The sequence below is a fragment of the Erithacus rubecula genome (genome assembly GCF_903797595.1).
Source record: "Erithacus rubecula genome assembly, chromosome: W".
In the NCBI taxonomy this organism is placed as follows: Eukaryota; Metazoa; Chordata; class Aves; order Passeriformes; family Muscicapidae; genus Erithacus; species Erithacus rubecula.
The window spans coordinates 2,905,246-2,931,008 of record NC_136690.1 but is presented as its reverse complement, the minus strand read 5'-3'; the positions used below and the strand labels follow the sequence as shown (position 1 = coordinate 2,931,008).

The 25,763-nt window shown below is 44.1% G+C and overlaps 2 protein-coding genes across 3 annotated transcripts in view; both read left to right on the top strand.

Moving 5' to 3' along the window:
* Positions 1–1,627: 1,627 nt before the first annotated feature.
* LOC306814051 (uncharacterized protein) lies at positions 1,628–23,557 on the top strand (the record flags this gene model as incomplete). Its single annotated transcript, XM_079329749.1, has 5 exons — positions 1,628–3,128; positions 6,315–6,645; positions 11,888–12,003; positions 12,478–12,546; positions 23,314–23,557. Exons 1-5 carry the CDS (start codon positions 2,431–2,433, stop codon positions 23,555–23,557), a joined length of 1,458 nt encoding a protein of 485 aa, XP_079185875.1. The 5' UTR covers positions 1,628–2,430.
* LOC306814063 (Golgi phosphoprotein 3) overlaps positions 23,407–25,763 on the top strand; it is a 119,075-nt gene continuing 116,718 nt past the window's right edge. For both annotated transcript variants that reach the window (XR_013777081.1, XM_079329773.1), the window contains exon 1: positions 23,407–23,871. Coding sequence is in view for 1 of the 2 variants with exons in the window: in XM_079329773.1 (XP_079185899.1) it covers positions 23,659–23,871 (213 nt within the window). In the remaining variant the exon portion in view is untranslated. The remainder of the gene's footprint in view (positions 23,872–25,763) is intronic.

The following is a 25,763-nucleotide window of genomic DNA, read 5'->3' as shown; positions in this document are numbered from 1 at the left end:
TGGGATTAAGGCACCCTCTGGCCCTCTAGTTTTGGCCCTTGAGAAGGAAAGGAAAGCAAATAAAGGGAAACTGGAAAGGTGTTGTTCAGCATGTGATATTGGTGAGAGGTGTGCCAGAGTAGATAAAATGCACAATTTGGATATGCAGGAACAGGGTTTGAGTGACCTATTCAAATCTCCTCCTCGAACTCAGACAGAAAGATGATGATTCAGAAGGAATACTTACTCCAGCTCATTCTCCTCCCAGAAGCCCTGTGTCTTCTAGGACGAGAAATAAGGTATTTCAAGCCCCTTTGAGAGAGGCTGTGGGACCGGAAAGAGAGAGAGTCCTAGTAAGAATATCCTTTTCCACTATTGATTTAGAATCAGGGGGGAAAGTAGCTAAAAACTACCGTAGTGACCCAATAACTACAGCAAAGCGTTTTCGGTATATTATCAAGCAGCACAATCCAGATTGGTCTGATATACAATTATTGCTGGAAGCATTAACTGAAACAGAAAAGCAATTAATCCTGAAAACAGCAGGAGATCTAGCAGAGGATTATTATAAGGCCCAGCAATTGGACGTAAAGGACTATTTTCCCCTCCAGAATCCACAGTGGGATCCAAACAGGACAGCAGAAATGCAGAAGTTAGAAAGCTACCAAGAATGGATAGCAAAAGGGATGGAACGAGCAATACCTAAAACTATAAATTGGTCAGCAATATATGCTGTTAAACAGGGTCCCTCTGAAACACCATCTGAATTTTTGGATCGATTAAGGGGTGCAATGTGTCGCAATACATCCCTAGACCCTGGAGCAGAAGTGGGAATTCAACAACTAGTGAGTTTATTTTTGGGTCAATCTACAGGGGATATTAGGCGTAAGCTTCAAAAAATAAAAGGGCCAGAGGGAAGAAATTTAGAGTATTTACTAGATGAGGAGTGGAGAGTATTTAGCAATAGAGAAGAGGGATATAAGCAGAATGTGAGGAATTTGGTGGCAGTAGTGAGAGAAGAGAGGGGAGGACAAAGTCGTGGGCAGGGTCGACGAGGGGGACGGGGGGGCCACCTCTATTGGGTAAAGATCAGTGCGTGTTTTGTAAAGAGTTTGGGCACTGGAAGAATGAATGCCCTAAACGGAGGAGGGACAAGGGAAAAGACGTGATTGCACATGTAAAAGGAAACTGAAGAGGACCGGGAGATCTACCCCCAGCAGATCCCCTGGTTATAATGATGGAGCTGGGGGAGGAGGGAAAGGGGGTAGAGTTTTTAATTGATACAGGGGTGGCATATTCAGTATTGAACAAGGCCTTAGTGCCTGTGGGAAAAGATTATGTTACAGTACAAGGAGCCACTGGCCAGTCTGAAAAGGCTTATTTTTGTAAACCTCTAAAATATAAATTTGGGAAACAATGGGGCACTCATAAGTTTTTATACATACCAAATTTCCCAAAGGCACTCCTGGGAAGAGACTTATTGGAACAATTAAAAGCGACCATTGTATTCAAGGATGGGGAGATTACTTTGGAGGTAAATGACCAACAATATATAGAAGTGTTGAGCTTAATATTGACAATCACTGAAGTTGAAGAAGAAATTAGAGAAGAAATAATTAGTCAGGTGTTTTCCAGAGTATGGGCTTCCAATGTGCCAGGGAGAGCGAAAAACGCACCTCCTATAATAATTAAACTCAAAGAAGGGAAACAACCAGTCAGGATTAAGCAGTATCCTTTGAGAAAAGAGGACAGAGAAGGAATTAGGCCAGTGATTGAGAACTTCTTACAACTAGGATTACTAAAAGAATGCCAATCTGAGTTTAATACTCCTATTTTACCTGTTTGGAAACCTGATGGGTCATACCGGCTGGTGCAAGACTTGAGGGCTGTTAATAAAATAACTGAAGATCTTTATCCAGTAGTGGCAAACCCATATACTTTATTAACATGCTTAACACCAGAGTTTACTTGGTTTACTGTTTTAGACCTGAAAGATGCCTTCTTTTGCCTCCCTCTCCATGAAGCCAGCAGAAAATTTTTGCATTTGAATGGGAAAATCCTAAAACTGGACGGAGAACTCAACTCACATGGAAAGTACTCCCCCAAGGGTTTAAAAATTCTCCTACTTTGTTTGGAGAGCAGTTTGCCAAGGATTTAGAGGCCTGGGAGGCCCCCTCAGAAGAAGGAAAGCTGCTGCAGTACATAGACGATCTTCTAATAGCCACTAAGACAGAAGAAGCATGTGTGGCCTGGACAGTGAGTCTCTTAAACTTTTTGGGACTCCAGGGGTATAGAGTATCAAATAAAAAGGCTCAGGTGGTGAAGCAGAAGGTTATCTACCTGGGGTATGAAGTTAGTGCTGGACAACGGACCCTAGGGCAAGATCGTAAAGAAACAATATGCCGAACTCCACAACCCCAGACAATAAAGGAACTGCGAACCTTTTTAGGGATGACAGGGTGGTGTAGGTTGTGGATCTACACCTATGGGTTGCTTGTTAAACCTCTGTACACGCTCATGGCAGATGGCGGCAGAGATCTCAAGTGGACTAAAGAGGCCACTCAAGCCTTTCGTCGATTAAAGGATGCTCTTATGTCAGCCCCAGCCCTAGGACTTCCTGATGTAAGTAAACCATTCTTTTTGTTCTCCCATGAGAAACAGGGGATTGCCCTGGGAATACTAGCACAGAACCTAGGGCCATACCGAAGGGCAGTTGCTTACTTCTCTAAGCAGCTGGATGCAACGGCCAAAGGATGGCCAGGGTGCCTCAGAGCGGTGGCAGCTGTTGTGATGAATATTCAAGAGGCACGCAAATTCACCCTGGGCCAGAAAATGACTGTATTAGTGTCTCACACAGTATCTGCAGTATTAGAGGTAAAAGGGGGGCACTGGCTTTCCCCACAAAGGTTCTTGAAATACCAAGCTATTATGGTGGAACAAGATGATGTGGAAATAGTGGTGACTAATATTGTCAACCCAGCTTCTTTTCTCAGTGGAAATCAAGGAGAAACAGTACACCACGATTGTCTGGAGACTATCGAAGCCACCTACTCCAGCCGACCAGACTTGAAGGACACCCCTTTTGACGATGCAGAAACCTGGTTTACTGATGGAAGTAGCTACGTCATCAGTGGGAAGCGGTATGCTGGGTATGCAGTTACCACCAGTAAAAAGGCACTGGAATCTGGATCTTTGCCAATAGATACCTCTGCACAGAAGGCTGAGATAATTGCCCTGATTAGTGCCTTGGAAATGGCAAAAGGGAAGAAAATAAATATATATACAGACTCGAGATATGCATTTGGGGTTGTGCACGCACGTGGAGCTATCTGGAAAGAGAGAGGACTGTTAAATTCACAAGGAAAGAACATAAAGCATGCACAAGAAATAATGCGATTATTGGAAGCAGTCCAGATGCCTGAGAAGGTAGCAATTATGCACATTAGAGCACACCAGAAGGTGAGCTCAGAATTGGAAGAAGGAAATGAGCTGGCAGACAGAGAGGCAAAAGAGGCAGCAAAGGGTGAGATAACAATTGAGGGAATCTTGATTCCAGAAGGACAGATATCCCTTGAAGGTAAGCCAATATACGATAAAAAAGATAAGAAATTAATTGAGGATCAGAAAGGAACATATAATGAGGAAGGATGGGCTGTCACTACAGAAGGGAGACTGGTTATCCCCTATCACATACTATGGTCCCTAGTTAAAAAAGAACATCAGAAAACACACTGGGGAGCAGATGCTTTATATACCCATCTAATTGAAAAGATTACTGCCAGAAATTTATATACTATTGTTACCCAGGTTACTCGGCAGTGTGACCTTTGCCTCCAGACTAATCCTAAGAATACCCCTAAACCAAAACTTGGTGAAATTGGAAAAGGCCAGGGGCCTGGGCAGCAGTGGCAAATTGATTTTTCAGAACTTCCAAGAAAAGGGGGGTATAGATATTTACTGGTGATGACAGATACCTTTTCAGGGTGGCCAGAAGCTTTCCCAACTAGAACTGCCAAAGCCCGGGAGGTAACTAGAGTGCTGTTACAGGAAATAATACCACGCTTTGGAGTTCCAGCCACTATATCCTCAGATAGAGGACCACACTTTATTTCAAAAATAGTGCAACAAATTAGTCGTCACTTGAGCATAAATTGGGAACTTCACACCCCATATCATCCTCAGTCAAGTGGCCAAGTAGAGAAAATGAATCACTTAATTAAACAGCAAATTGTGAGGTTAGGACATGAAGTTAATTTGCCCTGGCCCCAATCACTCCCATTGGTATTGATGCAAATTCGAACTAAGCCAAAGACTAAAGAAAAGTTAAGTCCCTTTGAAATGCTTTACCGGAGGCCATATGGAGTGCAAAAGGGAAATTCTACCCAAGTCGGAGAGGAGACATTGGCCACCTATACGGTGGCTTTGAGCAAACAGCTCAGAAAAATTGAAAAACGTGGCTGGAACTCGGGGCAGAGGTCTGGATGGACCAGTGCATAATATACAGCCTGGAGATTATGTATATTTAAAGTCTTTTACAGAAAAAACCCTCGAACCACAGTGGGAAGGACCATTCCAGGTGCTACTTACCACCTTCACTGCAATTAAGATCAAGGAACAGAGCGCTTGGATCCACCATTCTCGGGTGAAGAAAGCTCCAGAAGCCCCTTGGAGAGCAAAATCTGGTGATAACGGACTAAAGCTCGAGTTTACACGAACAAAATGAGCATATTACAGTTAGGAGTGTTCGGTGATTCAGGACGTAGAAATTTAATTGTTTTGTTTGTAAGTATAACTATATTCCAAGAATTGGAAAGTACCTTTAGCCAGAGCAATGTTGAATGTCCTTGGTCCCAGGCTTTTGTTCGGTACACCGGATATATGGGGAAGGTACAAAATTTGAACTTGTCAACTGTAGTCATGCATGGAAACCAGGTATATGAAAAGCAACAATGGCAGAAACAAAAGTTCTGGTCACTTCAGGGGACTATAGGGGAGACCATCAGAATAGGATATCGAATGATTAATGGAACTACCCATGAGAAACCAACTCAAATCAGAGCCTCATCTCCCCCTGCAAATGAACATGAGATTTGTAACTGACACAGTGAGCCACATTGTTGGTATAATTTTACATTAGATCAGATGGTTGAGGTGGTATGCCTTTGGGCTCATAAAGATCTTGGACTCACATTTAAATTTAAAATAAATGCCATAACTGAACCTGTTCAGATTCAGACTCAGAGTACGCCACTTGAACTTAAACTTATGATTTATGAGGTAGGCCCATATATAGTGAGAAATACAGGTCAACAGCAATTATTATTCAATCCAGAATGGTCTCTCAAGCATGTTGAATTGCTAATACAAACCAATATTTTAGAGATTCAACCAGCCTGTTCCTTCTTCCTTAAACCATCCCTAGAGGGGTAGGCAACATGGTTACAGAAGCAAGTACACCTCAGGGATAGGATGCGAAGAGATTTAACGGGAATGTTGGGAACAGGATTAGGAATTTTGAATGGAATTGACTCTGAAATACTAGTAAATAAGCTAGCAACTGCAACAAGTGATTTGACAAAACTGAGCCAACCCCTACAATCATCTTTATTGGCATTAGTAAATAGTCAGTGGCAGGTTTCAAAGGTGTTACCGAACTGGGAAAAGGCTGAGGACCAGGACCATAAATTGATAATAGACGCACTTAGCACTGTCCAAGATAATGTGTCTTTAGCTTTCAGTTGTGTACAAGCGCAGTTATGGATCCAATCCACAGCTGCCTTGGCTATAAGAGAAGGGAGTGAAGGCACTTTTCCGATTGAGGTCTGAAAAGTTGTTTGGGACAATGCTAATGATTTTGAAAGAAAATTTCAATCCTGGTGGACTCTAGTAAATTTCACCTATGATCCTGTTGTTAACATGGCCACTACCTTTGTGCTTACCATATGTAATGCCACAGTTTATGCTATTCACCCCATCATTGCATTGGGACTCAACCATGAGGGGACGGTGTTGTACCCCTCAGAGCATAGGGCGTAGGCCCGGTCAGTAAATGGGAAATGGCAAACTGTGAATGTAGAATCTTGTGTTACTCGAGAACAACAAGGGTTTATCTGTGAAAGCAATACAATTGATGCTCAAGGCGTATGCCTTGACACCGAGCAGGGTGTATGCCACTTTGAAATTCATCCAGATGCTGATCAAAAGACTATGCTTATATATACTGGTCGAGGATGTGTATGTTTAAGAACCACTTGTGTTTTTGTAAACATAGACAATGAGAATGTAACCTTGCCTGTTAAGAATAACTCTAACTTCTGTATTTGTAATTTCGTTAGAATTGTGGGATGTGATTTTTCATATTCATCACCAGTTACATCCCACCAGCTGATAAGGTCTAACTACACGACATACCACAAACTGTCACCTACGCCCATTGGAATGAACCTCACATTGGTAAAGCAACTGGTAAAACATCAAGACTTAGCAAAAATTTTGGAAGAAATCAAAGAGAGTGGGCGAAAGACTTTAGTCACTGTTCATCACGATGTCCAAGAAATAAATAGAGTCTTACAAAGGGTTAAGCAGGATACAAGCCACAATTGGTGGGATGCCCTTTTTGGGTGGTCTCCAACTGCAACTGGAATTTTCAATACATTATGTCATCCAGTAATTGTGCTATTGGTCTTAGTTAGTCTAAGCTTACTGTTGTCTTTTGTACTACTTATTTGGAATTGGAAGATGCTACAATGGATGGCAATACTAACTTCATTGTCCAGAGTACATGGTAAGGCATTAAGAGATACATATCGTAAGAATGGAGAAAAAGAAATCTTGTATTAAGTAAAAGAACTTACTCATTTTCTAGAAAAGGGGGGACTGAAACAGGGGATTTAAGGGTTAAATAGAATGAAGAGTAAAACATATGTTGTCAATTACTTAAGGAATGCACATAGGAGACCCCTGATGTATAGATCCTGCTGGGCTTGCAAAAATGAAGGAGGTCCCTCTTCGTAAAAGTGCAGAGTCTGCAAAATATCACAACCGAGAGACTACAGCGCACGCGTAGAAAGACAAGGTGAAAAGTTCAACAGCGAGGAAGACTGCTGTTCTTCATAATTTCCAGCCCACCAACTCATCTAGAGACCACCGACCCAATCAACTACGCAGCCGCAATGAATATGCAGCTGATTTCCATGCGAAGCGGGGAACAGGCGGGGCAGATAATCAATATGTATAGGTGATTTAGAATATGCATGAACTTCCTAGATAAATAGAAGAGTAAAAATCATGTAAGGTGCGCAGGATTTGGGAATATGCTCTCCCCCTGCATCCAGAGCTGAATAAAATACGTACCTACTCCACAACTTTATAGGTTGCTGTTGGGGGTTGAGTGTTTTTCTATTACTGTGTCAATTGAAAGAATTTTTCCCATTATCATGCCAATGGAGCTGGCCGGGTTACACCCAGGGTCTCTGATGAGTCCAAACAAAAGGTGTCAATTGCAGTGGCTCCCGGAGGGGCCTCTGAGGCTTCCGGGAGGGAACTCGTGTTTTCCGGCGAGCTCGGAGGAAAATGCCCGGATCTTCAGCCACGCAGCCTGAGCACAGGAGAGCCAGACCCTCTGTGATCACCTGCCCTGCATCTGCCTCGTTCCAGCCTCCTGCCTCTGCGGACACAGCTGATCACCCGGACACAAACGGTGAGCAAGGAGCCTCCCGCTCCAGCCCGTTCCCACCCGAGACCGGCATGGCCGTTGCCGCCCACTCTCGCCTGCACTCCCGCCGGCCCTCTGCAGATCCGTACTGGGACTAACCACAGAGAGGATGTGCTTGCATCTAAAGGGACTGGCACCGAATTATCTGTTCTGTTTCTGTTAGCAATTTTAACAACTGCTGTTGTTTTCTGCTTGTACAGTTAGATATATTAGTAAAAGAGCTGTTGTTTCCACCCTTTTATCTCTGCCTCAGAGTCCTTGATTCAAACAATTATAATACTTGGGGGGAGTGGAACCAAAGGCTCTATTTCAAAGGGAAATTTCTGCCCTTACTGGCAGACACCTGTCCTTTCAAACCAGGACAGTTGTGAAGTTTATTTCCGTGATTCACTTGGACTCCCTCATAGGCAGCCAAGATTTCCTTCTCTGTGGGAGTGTAATTGGCTTCAGACCCTTTGTAACTTCTGCTCCAGAATCCCAGGGTTCGGCCTCGGGTCTCACCAGACACCTTCTGCCAAAGGCTCCAGGACAGACCATGGTTCCCATCTGCAGAGTAAAGCACATTCTTTACCTCTGGTCTCGTCCTGACTGGGCCAAGGGCTACTGCATGAGCGATCTCCTGTTTGATCTGGGCAAAGGCTTGCTGTTGTTCAGGGCCCCAGTGGAAATCATTCTTCTTGTGAGTGACCAGGTAGAGAGGGCTCACAATCTGGCTGTACTCAGGGATATGCATTCTCCAAAAGCCTATGGCACCTAGGAAAGCTTGTGTCTCCTTCTTGTTAGTAGGTGGGGACATAGCTGTAATCTTGTTAATGGCATCAGTAGGAATCTGATGCTGTCCAACTTGCCACTTCACTCCCAGGAACTGAATCTCCCAAGCAGGTCCCTTAACTTTACTCTTCATGATGGCGAAGCCAACTTCCAGGAGGATTTGGATAATTTTCTCTCCTTTCTCAAACACTTCCACTGCTGTGGTCTCCCATACGATGATATCATCAATATACTGTAGATGTTCCGGGGCTTCACCCTTTCCCAGTGCAGCCTGGATCAGTCCATGACAGATGGTAAGACCGTGCTTCCACCCCTGGGGTAGTCGGTTCCTGGTGTACTGCACGCCTCTCCAGGTAAAAGCAAACTGAGGCCTGCACTCTGCTTCCAAAGGAATGGAGAAGAATGCATTTGCTATGTCAATGGTGGCATACCACCTTGCTGCCTTGGACTCCAGCTCGTACTGGAGTTCCAGCATGTCCGGCACGGCAGCGCTCAGTGGTGGAGTCACTTCATTCAATGACCGATAGTCCATAGTCAGTCTCCATTCTCCATCAGATTTACGCACAGGCCAAATGGGGCTGTTAAAGGGTGAGTGGGTTTTACTGACCACCCCTTGGCTCTCCAGCTCTCGGATCATCTTTTGAATAGGAATCACAGCATCTCGATTTGTCCAGTACTGCTGGTGGTGCACTGTCATGGTGGCAATTGGCACCTGTTGCTCTGTCATTTTCAGGAGTCCTCCTGCAGAGGGGTTTTCTGACAGTCCAGGCAAGGTGTTCAACTGCTTAATGCTCTCTGTCGCTACAGCAGCTATTCCAAAAGCCCACCTGAACCCCTTTGGGTCTTTGTAATAGCCGTTCCTGGGAAGTCTATGCCTAGAATGCGCGGTGCCCATGGGCCAGTTACAATTGGATGTTTCTGCCATACCTTCCCTGTCAGGCTAATCTCAGCTTCCAGCAAAGTGAATTCGTGATCCCCCCATCACCCCAACAATGGAAACAGGTGCCTTCCCCACATGTTCCAATGGTATCAGGGTGCATTTTGAACCAGTATCAACTAACACTTTATGTTTCTGTGGCTTTGATGTGCCAGGCCATCGCACCCACACTATCCAATAAATCCTGTCATCCCATGCCTCTCCCTGGCTAGAGGCAGAGCCCCTCTAGCCCTGGTTATTATTTCTTTCCTGGGCATACATAGTGGAGGTTCCTTCCAGGGGATCTGACAGATCATCCTCCTTGCTGTAATACCCTGCACCTTGCTTGTGGGAGGTTGAGGCTACCTTCCTTTTAGTGCGGTTCCCTCGGTTAGCATTTCCCTCCCTGAGCTGACGCACCCGTGCTGCCAGGACAGAAGTGGGTTTCCCATCCCATTTTCCCATGTCTTCCCCATGGTCTCGCAGGAGAAACCACAGGTCAGCTCGTGAGGTGTACCCTCTCTCCTTAGCTGGGGGGCGTGAAGCTCTGACTGTGGGGCCTGTGACTCGTACTGGTGCTACGCTGATCTTCCTCACCTCCTCCCTCACCTCTCTCATCTCCTTCATCATCTCCTCCTTCATATCCCTTATCCTATCTTGGCCCTGTTGGAGGTCCCTGACCACGGCAGAGACATTGGCCTGCATTGGGCCATTCATCATGCTCTCAAAATTTCTGATCTTGCTGGCAACAGAACCCACTGTCTCTTGGTGGTTATCAGCATTAATCATTGCTATGTAGGTGGTATATTGAGATGGACCCAAGGTTGCCAAATTCCACAGCATCTGCCCTGTGCACTTGACCTTGTCAGGGTCATTGTCATGCTGTCCATCCCTCCCAAAGAGTACCTCTAATACTGCTGTCTCTCTCAGCTGCTGGATCCCTTCCTCAAGGGTCTTCCAGCGCATCCTACGGTGGTGTTTCTGCATTCTCTCTCTGTGGACAAACCTCTCTCTCACACTCATTAAAAGATGGTCCCAGAGGGAAAGGAGGCCTTGCTCCCTTACGAATATCTGGTCCACACCTGAATCCTGGGCCAAGGATCCCAAATTCCTGGCCTCAGTTCCATCCAGTTGTACACCTGTTCCTGTAAGGTCTCAGACCCGGAGTAACCAAGTTGTAAAAGGCTCACGGCCCCGCCGTGCAATGTTTTTACGCAGGTTGCGGAGACTATCATATGAGAGGGACTCGGTGACAATCTCAACCTCTGGCTCCCTTGCTGGTTGTGAGGACCCTCCTTGCTGATCCCCATTATCTAGGTGCCTCGTTTTCATCTTCGATTTTCTAGTTTCCACAGGGGCAACTGCTGCTGGACGTGGCTCCCCCTGTGGCTCAACTGGAACCTGGACAGATACAACATCAATGGGTTCCACTGCAGCACCATCTGACTCTCCCTCTTTAGGGCAGGGGGAGGGTTTCTCACCAGCTGGAGAAAAGTGCTCCTTCAACATCTGGCTGTGCTCTTTCAACATGTGGCTTTGCTCCTTTAACATTCGGCCTATATCCTTCACTAACCCCCCCTCCCCCCCCCCCCCCACTGTGGGTGACTCATTTCTGCGGTGGGCTGTGGGGCAGGGTTAGGCTCTGGGGCAGCATCCCTAGTCCCCGGGGCAGAGGCAGCTTCTGGGGCAGCATCCTTAGTCCCTGGGGCAAAGGCAGGTTCTGGCGCAGCATCCCTATTTCCTGGGGTAGGTATCAGAGTTGTTATCCAAGCCAATATTCCCTTTTTTCTGAATGCTAAGTAGAACAGGCCTATCAACAACACCACCCACTGTATAATAGCACTAGCAACTAAAGCAGATCTGACATCCTTGAGAACCGGTGGGGTAGCCTCAAAACCTGGGTGATGGGTTGGGAGAAAATTTCCCTTGTATTCATTACCTCACAGTAAGTACCATTATTGAAATAACCCCAGAAACACGCAGTTAGAGTACGATAGCTCTGGATCCATGTGGCCACTTCCCAGAAAAATTAAAAAACCATGAATTCCTGACATAATCAATCCACCAAACGAATCGGATAATAGCTACAGTAACTTTGGTGAGGGGGACCATATTCAAGTAAGGGCTTGCAAATGGGAGAGAGATGTCCGTGGCCACATGGAACCCAAACAAGATTAAACCAGACAACATGTTGCCACTTAAGAGAGCTTTTACTCCTCTCTTAACTCTCTACTCAGTGCCCTCTGCCCCACCTTGGACGCCAAAATCTGTCCTGGTTTGAAAGGACAGGTGTCTGCCAATAAAGGCAGCAGTTTTCCTTTGAAATAGACTTTAATTCCACTCCCCCCCAAGTATTATAAGGGTCTCTGAGGCAGAGATAAGGGGGTAGGAATAACAGGTCTTTTACTATTATATCTAACCGTACAAGCAGAAAACAACAGCAGTTGTTAAAATTGCTAACAGAACAGAATAGATAACTCGGTTCCAGTCCCTTTTTTTTGCTACAGGCACACTCTCTCTGTGCTTGGTCCCAGTCCTACAGCTGGAACAAAAGTCTGACAGCTGCAGAAAGCAGGCGGGACCCGAGGCAGGGGGGGGAGTTCGGCAGCCACGCCGGTCTCGGGTGGGAACGGGCTGGAGCAGGCGGCTCCTCTCCCACCATTTGTGTCCGGGTAATCAGCTGTGTCCGCAGAGGCAGGAGGCTGGAACGGGGCAGATGCAGGGCAGGTGATCACAGACCGTCTGGCTCTCCTGTGCTTGACCGCGTGGGGCTGGAGACGGGGCGTCCTCCTCCGAGCTCGCCAGAAACACGAGTCCCCTCTGGAAGCACGAGAAGCCCCTCCAGAAGCCCATCCCACCGACCCCTTTTGTCTAGAGTCATCAGAGATACTGGGTATAACCCGACCAGCTCCATTGGCATGATAATGGGAAAAATTATTTAAATTGACACAGTAATAGAAAAACACTCAACCCCCAACAGTGCCCTCCCAGGTTTGCTCCCCAAAGATCGCATTTTACTCACCGGTGGGATTTTCAGTGGTCCTTCCCTGTGGACTTTTCACGGACCACCGTGATCCGCAGCTTGTCTGTCTCCTAGACAGTTTCGGGAACCCAATCGATCGCTTGGTGCTGGACGCCATCAAGGGGAGCTGATCACCGAAACTGGGTGAGGCGCCTTCAGCTCCACTCACTACCTGCCACCCCGGATGGTGGAAATATCCCAGACGAGTACCCAAATTGTCAGGAAAATTAATCCACAAACACCAGAGGTTTATGTCCAAAAAGGAAACAGAGGAGTACTTTTACTTTATTTGAATAAAAGGAGAGGCCATGGGGCATTCCCCTGGGATCTCTCAAATTTTTGGAGGACACAGCCTCCTTTTTAATTTTGTTTTCCTGGCTGCATTTCCCTCTCTCTTTCTCGATTGGCTGAGGTACTGGAGAGGTACAGACTTCCTGGAACGCCTGACACCTGACATTCCCTTCTAATGTATAACCCTCCCTTGTAATTTTTAATTCATATAGAATTCATAGTTTTCCCCATTGCTTATTTCATCTTTCAATATCCAATTTAATTTATCAGCAAACCTATAGTTTGTTTGTAAAGGCGAATATCTATTTTCATTCTTCAATCAGTGGAATCCATCCCATTGTTTCTTTTATCTCTCAGTGCTAGTCTAATCTGCCAGCAGATCTACAGCTTGTTTGTAAAGACAAATCCGTCATTCTTCTCTATATCAAAACGTTTCAGCTATGTTTACATAAAATTTGTGACGACCATGGGCTTTTTTTTCCAAGACTAAACTGTGTGAAATTAAGACACATGTACTGCACTTTTTAATTCCTTTAGTAAAATCATCCTGTTCTTATAAAAGATTCTTCAAGTTATCAATGTCTTCTTGTATTGAAAACATTACACCTTATTGTATTTATAACTTTTAAAAATATTAGTTTAAATTTTGTTATATTTAATTTAATGCAAATTAAGTATTGGTAATATGAAGCAAAGTTAAAAGTCCAATATTGTCAGATTTAAGTAATGCTAAGTTACATTCTCTTAATTTAAAATCTTTTAAAGGCTGAGTTCTATTAAGTTCATTTTGTTAAGGTTTATTTCTGTCAAAATTAATTTCATACTTGTCTAAGTTGCAAGATATATAGTTATTTTGTTAGAGAGATAAGATGAGTCCAACTGAAACAGCTGTGATGAAACACTGATAAACACCTGCTTGTGGATGAAAGACACTGCTGATATATTAATGGTATAATGTGAATTTACTGATTTTTATGATAAACATTATTTATAAGATATGATTAGTATATTTATAAACGGCTTCTCATGTGCTTTAGGCATCTCATAACTGCTATTGTTAAGGCCCTTGTTTTAAAATATGTTAGAGAATAATCCCCCAATTATACCTTGGGCTGTGGCAAGGCCCTGGCTCTAACCTGGTTCGGAAATTGCCAACAGACCACATGTTTTCTGCATCAAAAAAATGTGCAAGTCACTTTGGCTTGGCAATTTGACCCTGTTGGGGGGTTGAGTGTTTTTCTATTACTGTGTCAATTTAAATAATTTTTCCCATTATCATGCCAATGGAGCTGGCTGGGTTACACCCAGGATCTCTGCTGACTCTAGACAAAAGGGGTAGGTGGGATGGGCTTCTGGAGGGGCTTCTCGTGCTTCTGGAGGGGGACTCGTGTTTCCAGCCAGGTCAGAGCAGGACACCCCGTCTCCAGCCCCACGCGGCTGAACGCAGGAGAGCCAGATGGTCTGTGATCACCTGCCCTGCATCTGTCCCGTTCCAGCCTCCTGCCTCTGCGGACACAGCTGATCACCCGGACACAAACGGTGAGCGAGGATCCGCCTGCTCCAGCTCGTTCCCACCCGAGACCGGCGTGGCCCCTTCTGCCCCCTTCCTCTTCGGCTCCTGCCTGCCCTCTGCAGCTCCGGGCTTTGTTCCAGCTGCAACACCGGGACCGAGCACAGAGAGAGTGTACCTGCAGCTTGAGAAAGGACTGGAACCGAGTTATGTGTTCTGTTTTGTTGGTAATTCTGACAACTGCTGTTGTTTCTGCTTGTACGGTTAGATATAATAGTAAAAGAGCTTATCTCTGCCTCAGAGTCCTTGATTCAAACCACTATAATACTTGGGGGGAGTGGAATTAAAGTCTCTATTTCAAAGGAAAACTTCTGCCTTTATTGGCAGACACCTGTTTTTCAAACCAGGACAGACCCTATAAATATAACAGCTGGACCTAATTTTAAAGTGAACTGGAGATGATTGTCCAGTTCTTCAGTGATTTAAAGTTTATTGGCTGTTGCAGATGCTGGGATGATGGTACAATGTTTTAGTGCTTGGTAATAATCTAATTTCACATGTATTATTAATTGTGTGTATTATCTGAATTATTCCTGATTGATGTGAATTTCTGGTTTCATTACCTACATTGTGTTGTTTTGTTGTTCTTTTCATGTTCATAGAAAGAGTCATGCATGGTATTTTTAAAGCCAAAAGAAGGGGGAATTAGCTCATAAAGAATGTCTGAATAATGCAATATTTCTACAAAAAAAAAATTTAAAGTTTTTAGGTAAGGATCCTCAATTGAGTATACAATGGCAGAACCTAATTGATTCATTAATTTAAGGAGAAGATATGCATGTGTTTTTATCATCAGCAGGTTCAATGTAGTCATCTATGCAATTGACCGAACATCAGTTGCCTTCGAAAAAATGAGGTCCAGTTAAAAGAGAAATAACCTAATCACCATGCAGTCTTCGTGGCCAGAACAGGAACAGAAGTAGGACTGCCAAGACATAGACGCGTCTGGAAACTTAAAGAGGCAATTTGCCAAGAAAAGCCTTATGTAATCATCATGGTATTGCACTCCTACTAACCTTAAGTTATTCCCTGGTCCAGGATCCAAGAGGACATTCAGTGATATCAAAGATCAACGTTTCCAGCTAATGGACTTTCTCCTACTTCTCAACTAATCGGAATTTAAAACAATGGTCATTTATTTCCATTTCCCTAAAAGACACTGGACATTATCTTTTGTTTTCCCATGCAGCGAGACCCTGTATCAAAGACATGATTTGATTTAATACGTTCTCTTGATTGTAATTGGTCTTTTATGTATATTATCCAGTATTTAATAGATAAAAAGTAATAACCTTAACAAGATGCAAAGTATTTTACCATCAGAACATATGAGCCTTTTTTAAAATTAACAAAAAGGGTGAGATATCATAGACAGGTAGAGAAATTATAAAAGAAAGGCCTCATAAAATCAGGCCTGCTCCGCTGAATTAAAGCTAGCCTGTCACTTCTTCCAAGTGCATTTTGCAAGTTCCCATATGAAAACAATCTTGGTATGAAAGGTTCATTAACACAACAACCTATTCCTGAGTGCAAAACAAGTGCAGTTATGTAAACAATAAGGTTTGTCCCGTGGCAACCCACAAAAGAACAATGTAAACACTTGAACCTTAGCACGTACACACAAAATCACCTGGCCAATAAATGAAGTAGTAAGAAAACTAATAGCCAATTGGAGTCAAACACAAGGTTTGTAAAAACTATATAAAAATGCATTATGTGAATAAAGAATGGACTTTTCCTGCATGAAGAAAATGGAGTCCCGGCTGATTTATTACAACAATGCCGGGGGCGGGGGGGGGGGGGGGGGGCGGGGAATGTCTCAGCAGTTGACTGTTGGAAACTGAGAAGAGCTTCACTTGGAAGGAGTGGAGGAAACACCCTATTGTGTTTGGTCCACAGGTCCCGTGTATTCTTGGCATATATTTCCGCAGGTGTGAGTATTTCAAGGACCCAAGAGGACTCAGGTGGGCTTTTGGGACAACTGCTGAGGACGGATATGTCATTAGACAGTTGAACACCTCACTTGGCCTATCAGAGGACCCTTCTATCAGTATCAGTAGGACTCCTGAGGGTGGAAGAACAGCAGGTACTGATTACCACCACTACAGTACATTGTTGGCAATACCCCACAAACCAAGACTCTGTGATTCCCATCCATAAGATGACCCATGAACTGGAGAGCCAGGGAGTGCTCACCAAGACTTGCTCACCCTTCAACAGCCCCATATGGTCTGTGCATAAGTATAATGGGGAATGGAGACTAACAATGGACTACTGTGGTCTGAATTAAGTCACATCATCACTGAGTCCTGCCATGCCAGACATGCTGGAACTTTGGTATGAACTGGAGTCCAAGGCAGTGAAGTGATATGCCACTATTGACATTGTTAATGGGTTTTTCTCCATTCCTTTAGCAGCAGACTGCAAGCCAGTTTGCTTTTACCTGAAGGGGCATGCAGTATACTTGGAATTGACTACCTCAGAGGTGGAATCACAATCAGACCATTTGCCATGGACTCATCCAGACTGCACTGGAAAAGGGTGAAGATCCAGACCATTTAGAACAATTACATCATTGTATAGAGGAACACAGCAGAGGAGGTTTTTGAGAAAGGGGAAAAAATATTCCAGATTCTCCTGAAAGCAGGTTTTGCCATCAAAAGAAGTAAAGTCAAGGCACCTGCCCAGAAAATTCAGTTCCTAGGGATGAAGTGGCAAGATGGATGCAGACAGATTGCAGCAGAGGTAATTAATAAAATAGCTGCTGTGTCCTCTCTAACCAGCAAGAAATACAGGCTTTCCTAGGTGCCAGGGGTTTTTGGAGAGTGCACATCCCGAAGTATAGCCAGATTGTAAGTCCTCTGTACCTCATGACGCAAAAAAAAAATTATTTCAAGTGGGCCTGTGAACAACAGCAAGCCTTCAAGAAGATCAAGCAGTACCTCTTGGGCCAGTCAGGACAGGACAGGATGTAAAGAACATGCTCTACGCTGCAGCTGGGGATAATGGTCCGTCCTGGAGGCTCTGACAGAAGGTATCTGGGGAGACTTGAGGATGACCTCCGGGTTCTGGAGTTTGGCTTACAGAGGATCTGAGGCCACCCCAATTGTGAAAGAGATTCTTGCAGCCTATGAAGGGATTTGAGCTGCCTCAGAAGTGATTGGCACCAAAGCACAGCTTCTTTTGGCACCCTACCAGTGCTGGGCTGGATGTTTAAAGGAAAAGTCCCTGCAATGCATTCTGCCACTGATGCTACCTGGAGTAAGTGGATTGCTCTCATCACACAGTGAGCTCAAATAGGAAATCCAAATCACCCTGGGATCTTGGAAATCATCACAAATTGGCCCAAAGGTACAAATTCTGGACTGCCATCTGAAGAGGAAGAAGAGCAGGTGATGTGCTGAGGAGGCCCCACCATATAACCAGCTAGTGGGGAGTGAGAGGCAATATGTTCTCTTCACTGATGGATCCTGCCATATTGTAGGGACCAGTAGGAAATGGAAAGCAGCTGTATGTAGCCCTACACAGTGAGGTGCAGAAGTTACTGAAGGACAAAATGGATCGAGTCAGATTGCAGAGCTGAAAGCCATCCAACTGCTTTGGACATCACCAAGCAAATGGCCAACACACTACACTGACTCCTGGATGGTAGCAAATGCTCTGTGGGGGTAGCTGGAAAGGTGAAAAAAGGCCAATTGGCAGTGGAGGGGAAAACCCATTTGGGCTGCTGAAGAGGGGCAAGACATCGCTTCCCATGTTGAGAAGTTGACACTGAACATCCATCATGTGGATGTGCATGTGCTTAAGAGTCAGGCTCATGAGGAGCAGTGTAACAAGGAACAGGTGTATTGTATCACAATTAGATCTGGACTGGCAACATAAGGGACAGTTATTTCTGGCTCGGTGGGCCCATGAAGCCTCAGATCATCAGGGAAGAGATGCGACATACTGATGGGCTACCGGCAAATCAACCTCTTCTTCCTCTGTGGAAACATACTTTATAATACGCTTCCCAATACTGCAAACTGAGCAGTATTGCTTAGGATTTTTCCTTGATCTTTTTCTAAAGTTAAAATCATAGAATCACTTGGTAACGTTACACTTTTTTTTCTTTTCCTTTCTGGATGAATTCACAGTGTGAAAAACAAATCTACATATGACACCTCATTCAATTTCCCTTACCTATGGCAAAACAACATCATTTATAGCATTCTATTATAACTTAAAGTTCCATTCTTTGGCCATTTTTTGCCATCATCCAAGGTGTACAAAGGTCACCAATTATTACAGTATTTAATTAACTGTTTTCTGTAGAAAGAGCCTCCCACTGCATCTCCCATCTCCCTCCAATGTTTCAAAATACATTCTAGGGGTGATTTCTCTACCCCTCTGCTTTTGATGATTGACTGGGACTCATCACAGAATATAATAAAACATAAGTAAATTTCCCTTTGAGAGGGGTATGCAATGCCTAATCCCACTTTTTTACCCTGAGTGGTGTGCAACATCTGCTCACATTTTTAACCTTCCAAAGTGCTGGCACTTTTGGTGTCCCCATTGTAATGCGCAAACTAGACCAAAACCTAGTTTTCAAATTCCCTTGACTCTAATCCGGGGAGATTTTCCAGCCTCGTTGTACCTCCTTCCCTCCAGTAATGCCTTAATAAATCCCAGGGGCTGTGCCCTGAACTCACTGGATCAGGGGACTGGAGGATCTCTCCAAAAAACCTTTGGTCCATGCTGGAGTCCTCTTGATCCTGTGGCTCCATCAAGCATCAGATGCAGGGTCCCATCTGGGTTGTCAGAAATTGTCACTGAAAATGTCAGTAAAATAAAACTCTCTAACACTGTAATTTCAGCATTAGAAAGCAGGCATGACTTTATTTTGGCACTGGGTGCATAGGGGAATTGATCCTTCTAACACATGCACACCAATTATCAAAACTTTTAACTAATTATATATTTTAGCAAAGAAATTAATGTTCATTGACTGCAAGTTATATAGTTCTCTTATTAATTAGCATTCTATCTTCTATAGGTTAATTGTTCTCTTGCTTCTCATGCTACTTAGCCTCAGTTTCTCTCTTCTTTTGGGACAGTGGGTTTCTTCGGTTTGTGGCCTGTGGGTTGCTAGTCACAGATCTCCCCCTGCTGGAATTACATTTTACCCAGTTGGAGTTGATTTCAGCAGTTGGTGAGTTTCTTCCTTATATTGGGAGTTCTGCCAAATGTTCTTGTGGCCCATAAATTCTGTATTCCTTATGTCCATTATCAGTGGTACATCCTTCTTCCAGAATGTTAACCTCCCCCCCCCCCCCCCCAGGTCTGAGATCACTGAAGCATGTCAAGCTCTAAACTTTTATTTGTTTTTCTAACACGTGGACATCACTCAGAGCTTGTCAGCTGCTCTCTGTTTCATGGCTTAAATCCTCCTTCTTGTTGATTAGGCTAGAAAGTTACAGATATCAAACATCAAAGAACATCCTTTCTTAAAAAACGTTTTTACATATTCCACCTTTTGTAACAACTAGACAGGGCCTTGTTTTACAATCCCTTTCTCATTCCCTGGTACTCTGAACAAATTGTTAACTATTTTTTCACTCTTGAGATGTCAGCATCAGCAGAACTAAACACTATTTGTGACAATTAAAGATTTTCCCAATAGTATCTCTTCCTTGAGCAAATGCTTATTTGATAAAAATAACAGTCATGGTTATATCCTTAAGCTTTGTTTTGGCATTTGACCTGGTACAGTAAAACATTTGTGTTGGTTTGGTGTGGCCTGGTTTTTTGGTAGCAGGGAGGCCAGAGAGGTGGCATCTGTGAGAAGCTGCTAGAAGCTTCCACCATGTCCAGCAAAGCCAATCCCTGATGGCTCTGGTGATGGACATGCTGCTGGCCAAAGCTGGGCCAATTAGAGAGGTTGGTAATGCCTCTTTGATAACATATTTAAGAAGAAAATCAAAATTAAGTGGGCACAGTTTTCTACCCAGAGAAGGGGAGGAGGTGAGAACATGTGAGGGAAACAACATGGAGACACCATGGAGACACCAAGGTCAGCAGAGAAAGAGGGGCAGAAGGTGCTCCAGGCACTGGAGCTGAGATCTCTCTGCAGGTTGTGGTGGCAGTCATGGTGATGCAGGTTGTCTCTCTGCAGCCCATGGAGGTCCATGGGGGATGCAGAGATTCACTTGCAGCTCGTGGGGGAGGTGCCCACGCTGGAGCGAGTGGATGCCTAGAGAAGGTTGTGATTCAGTGGGAGACCTGGTGGAGAGAGGGGGCCCCTGCTTCCAGGCTGGAGTAGCCTGTCCTTGGAGCACTGCACCCTGTGGAAGAATGACCCACACCACAGCAGTTTTGGGAGGACTGTGTGTCTGTGGGAGGGACTCGTTGTTTGCAAGATTTGAGCCATGTTGGAGAAATTCTGGTGTACTGGCTCATGTGGGAGGTACCCCATGGCCCAGCAGGGAAAGGACTTCTCTCCTTGAGCAGTGGAAGAAGATCTCAGGTGACAAAGTGGCCAAAACCCCCATGCCCTGTCTCCCTGAGCTGTTGGTGGGAAGAAGGGAAGGGTTGGGGGAAGAAAAGGTGGTTTTGAGGGCTTTTTTTACTTCTCATTATCCTCCTCTGACTTTTGTGAAAAACAAAGTTCACTCTTTAGAATTTTTAGAAGTTTAATAAGGGATAAAAAGGGACAATATGTTTGGCAATCTGCCAAATCCACACAGCTTAAAACAATGTTGTTACATACTTTTACATTACATGGGTTAATGCATATTCATGAGTGTTTATACATATTCAAACATTTTGTGAATTTAGATGTTCCAGAAGGGTTTTTTTTGCTTGGTTTTAGCCTTTGATTTGTCTGCATGCTATCTTGCAGATTAAATAAATATATTTTATTTCTTCTTGAAGCTCCCTTCTGTTGTTTTTACACTTCTTTCTAGAAGCTGGTGCCTGGGGTCAGTCAGACCTTGGCTGCCACCGACATCCCGGATAGGGAGTTCTGCCAGGAACAGCCCTTCCTGGAGTCTTAGGCAGTCTCAGCCATGAAGGTACCAATATGCAAGCAATGCCTGGAATTCAGGCGTTCAGCTCTTATAGTGATTTCAGCTTAGAGTGATTTCAACTTGGCTTGCAAGGTACCTCAGCTAACGCTGGGAAAAAAGACCAGGTAGCGCTGTGTAGAGATTCCAGAGAGTTCTTTATTGTCTTCTTCTGCGAATGGTTCCAGTGACATTCCTCTGAACTGGGTAAAAGCAGGGGTTTTTATAGGGAAAGTATGGCTTTACAGAATGACCAATGGTTTGGGGTTGAGGGAATATGACCAATAGTTTTACAAGGAGATAAAGCCAGGGTCTGAAGTGGGGAGAAGGGTTTTTTAGCCTAGTCACCATGACTAAGCAATTCTTATCTAGGGAATGGCTCTCCAAGGAGGCCTTGCTAGGGTCCCTGCTCCTTCCACACTTCTTGATAATGGAGAGTCAGTAATTTTTCTCTTGGTGTCCTGGTTTTTGTCACTCTTATCATTCAGATAAGATAGTCCACAAATGTGAGAAACAGTATAGCTATTTCACACTATTATTTGAGTTAGTTACACAAATAAAAGCATTGTAACATTGCATAGTTTCTATTTTAATATTATGCTAATGCCTAATATATAATATATATATTTATCACACTACTATTTATATAAGCTATATGGTACATACATAAACTAACAAATTAGATTATACTAAAAAGTAGTTAAAAGGAAGTATAAATTGCACTATATCAAAATCTTTGTGGTTAATAATAACTTGCAAAGGCTAATACATAGTGCAAAATTCAATACTATATTGCCATTTATAACACTTTGTTAATAATAAATTAAATTTGCAACTCTAAGCTAAACCTGTTTTGCCCTTGGAGTGTTTTCTCCCAGTCCTTATCTCAAATAATGAACCCTTTCTTTAATTTTTTTTCTCTCCTCTGCCCAGCTGTGTCAGGGGAGAGTGAGCAAGCAACTTTCCTGGGTGTCTGGTATTTGGCCAGTGTCAAACTACGACAAGATTTTAATTAAAAAAACTAGAAAGATGAAAAATCAGAATACCACACACTAAGTGAACTGTGAAAAATTGGCAGGCCTCCAAACAGAAAAGGAACAATCAGCAAACATTTATGTCAGTGATTCAGATCCTTTCGGAATCAGTTTTGTCTGTCTGCTATTCTTTTTTATCAATGGTCTTGAAGAAGCTATACGGAATTATCACTATGTCACATTAGCAGATTATGCAAGAATTGAGGGTGTGAGAAATAATGGGGTGACTTGCAAAGTGACTTGGATCTTTTGGTAAATAAGGCGCACCTATATTTATATTTATATTTATATTTATATTTATATTTATATTTATATTTATATTTAATTTATATATAAGATACATATTATACATATTATTTTAAAAATTCTGTATGCCATCTCGATATGGCCAAATGCAATATCCTAATTGTGGACTAAAATGTACAGGCAATCCTTGCATCTTAAACACTTTTAATCTTTAATAAAGTATGCTACCTAGAAACATATATAGGATTCAGCCTTGATAAGTAGTTTTGAGTTTTTGGCATGCCACACTCAAAGGGGCTCAGGGTTTGAAAAGATGCCTCATTGACAGCAGAGACGAGGGACTCCATTTACTCGGTTTAAAGTCAAGACTGTTGAGAGCTCTGTGCGCTCACCTGAGTTTAGTGGCTGAGTATATATATATATATATATGTAGATGTAGATGCATTTATTCCTGGGGGATGCACTAGCAATCAGACTTGGGGCTAAAAAGTGAAATCCAGCAGACTTAAGGTTGTAAATAAAGCACTTTAAAAAAATTATTTATAAGAGTGTGCTACCCAGCGCCTGGGTTATGTCTCGGCGGGCATCGGCTGCCCAGTCCCCCTTCGCCTCCCCCCTTCGCGTTGGATTAACTGTCCTCCACAGCCTCGGGTCACTAACAGCCCGCATCACCCGCACTCCCTGAGGTTGAGGGGGCAGCATCCCTGAGGCTCTCCGTCCACAGTTCCAGTCCCGTGAGGAGCTACTCCCGTCCGCCGCACTTTCCGGTCATAAACCCCCGCCTGCCACTACCACATCCTCCGCTGACATCAGCCTGCGCCGCCATATTGGAGAAGTCACCTCCGCCAGCTCGGCCGCAGCAGGCTGGGAACACTGGCTTCCACCGCCACTGCCTCCGCCTCTCCTGCCTCTGCCGAATCCCACTCCCCACGATTCCCCCCGGCCGGCCGCTGCCCCGGTACGGATAGGACGCAGGCAGGAGCGGCTGCCGTCTCTTCTTTCCCTCTCCCGATCTGTCGCCAAGCTCCTCTCCCCGTGGCGGGCCTTTCACCTTCCACCGCCTCCAGCCATGACTTCCTTGACCCAGCGTAGCTCCGGGTTGGTGCAGCGCCGGACAGAGGCCTCCCGCAACGCCGCCGCCGCCGCAGAGCGGGAGGCGGGAGGCGGCCCTGAGGATGAAGGCCGCCGGGACGAGCCTGGCGACGATGAGAAGGGCGACTCCAAGGAAACACGCCTCACCCTCATGGAAGAGGTGCTGCTCCTTGGCCTCAAGGACCGTGAGGTGCGGCCGGGCGCGCTGAGTAGGGGGTGGTTGACGGGATACCGCTTATTCGGGGGCTTATGGAGGTTGTTGATGGGGAAGGGGAACGTAAGTGGCGCTAGGGCGCGGGTGGGATGGGAGCAAGGATGCTGCTGAGAGTGAGCGTTGCTGTAGGTTTGGGGCAGAGGCGTTGTGGGGGGACGGTTATGTAGCTTAGAGGTAGGGGCGCGTGCTGGAACAGACTGGGGATTTAGGAAGAGGTCGGGAAGGTGATTGGATGTTGAGCGGAAGGAAAGCTGTAGGAGATTTTGGATTGCCCTTTGAATGCAGGGTTTGCAGAGGGACTCTAATATTTGTAGCATCTCAAGGAAGGCAGAGTAGGGCTTGGAGGAGGAAGAGGACCTGGAGCCTCTGATAACGTTGGTAGTTGACGTAGAGACCCTGGTTAGGCCTCTAATATTTTTCTACTCATGTACTTACTCGTAAGTCTAATATGGAAGACTTATGTACTCCTATGCATTTTGTCAGACAACTTTATGGTGCTTATGGGGTTCTCAGGTGCTTTAGTATGCTTAGTGGCCCTTTTTAATAAGACTTTCCAGACTACTGTTGTGTTAAAAATGTCTTTAACTTTGGGGAGATAAATTTAATAAAAATGGGCCTTGAATAATGAGAAATTTGTCAAAATGAGGAAATGGTATTATTATGCAATTCCGCAATTTTTGTGAATGTACAGCTTAATTAGGTGACATGAAACTGGCAATAACAGTCATTGAGGAAAGTATACTTCTACCAGTGGGCTGGATTTTTTTTTTTTTAATTTGAAAGAGGTAATCAATATAAAAAGCATGCACGCTACAGAAAATCCTGTCAGTTTAGTTTGATGCAATGTACGGTAAAGCATAATATACCTTTATTTATGTTTTTTTTTTTTTTTTTTGGTGACAACTAATGAAGCAGTTAATTGATTTGAGTGGAAGTCTCCTAAAACTGTGTTTGTGAGTGCAGAATAATGGGGGAAAAGCTGCTAAGTTATGTATTCTTTGACTCTACACTACATCTAAAATAGTTTTGATGATTGATAAAGAATTGGTTAAAGAGTAATATTCCTAGTTAACATTTGTTTTTTAATGCATGTTTGTATATCTGTATATATGCTTGCCACAATAACATATTTTATTTCTCCTATAGATTGTGTATTTTGGGCCATATTCCTGTAATCGCATTTTTATTTCAGTTGGACCTTGACATGACATCCTAATAAAGTCAGTAGATATTCAGTGTTGTGTTCTTCTATCTGTTGAATCTGAAGGCTTGTGTGTATGCACATTTCTCTTTCTATATACCTGAATAGCTGCATGAAAGAAAGTTAAGCATGACAAGACAGATATCTGTCAGGATTACCTAGGATATCTTGCCTTGAGGAAGATGGGATAGACTGGGTGATCATTCAGCCCTTCCCCCCCCTCCCCATGAGTGTGTGCTAAATCTTCTGAATTTTGCAGGCATTAGGCTGTAAAGATTTCAAGGCAAGGAACAATCTGTCTGCCTAGAAAAAATATATGGTGCAATATACCTAGTATATCAAACACTGTGACTAAAAATCCAGTTTTGCATTGGTGTGCATAAAAATTGTAAATCATCCAACATTGCTAAGTGCAACAGTGGCAAACACTGCAGGTAATCTATTTATTTGCATGCAAAAAGTAGCTAAGTGATTACAGTGGCACATATATTCGTGACTCCCTTGAGATTTTGAAGTTGAGATGTCAGACAAAAAGGATGATAATGTCTCTAGGGTAGGGATCTTATGTGCACAAACCTCAGCATGCACCATTTCTGTGCTTTGTTAGACATGATTCATTAGGGTTTGTATTTTGATTTTGTGCCTGATTGTGCTCTTTTTTTTCTAA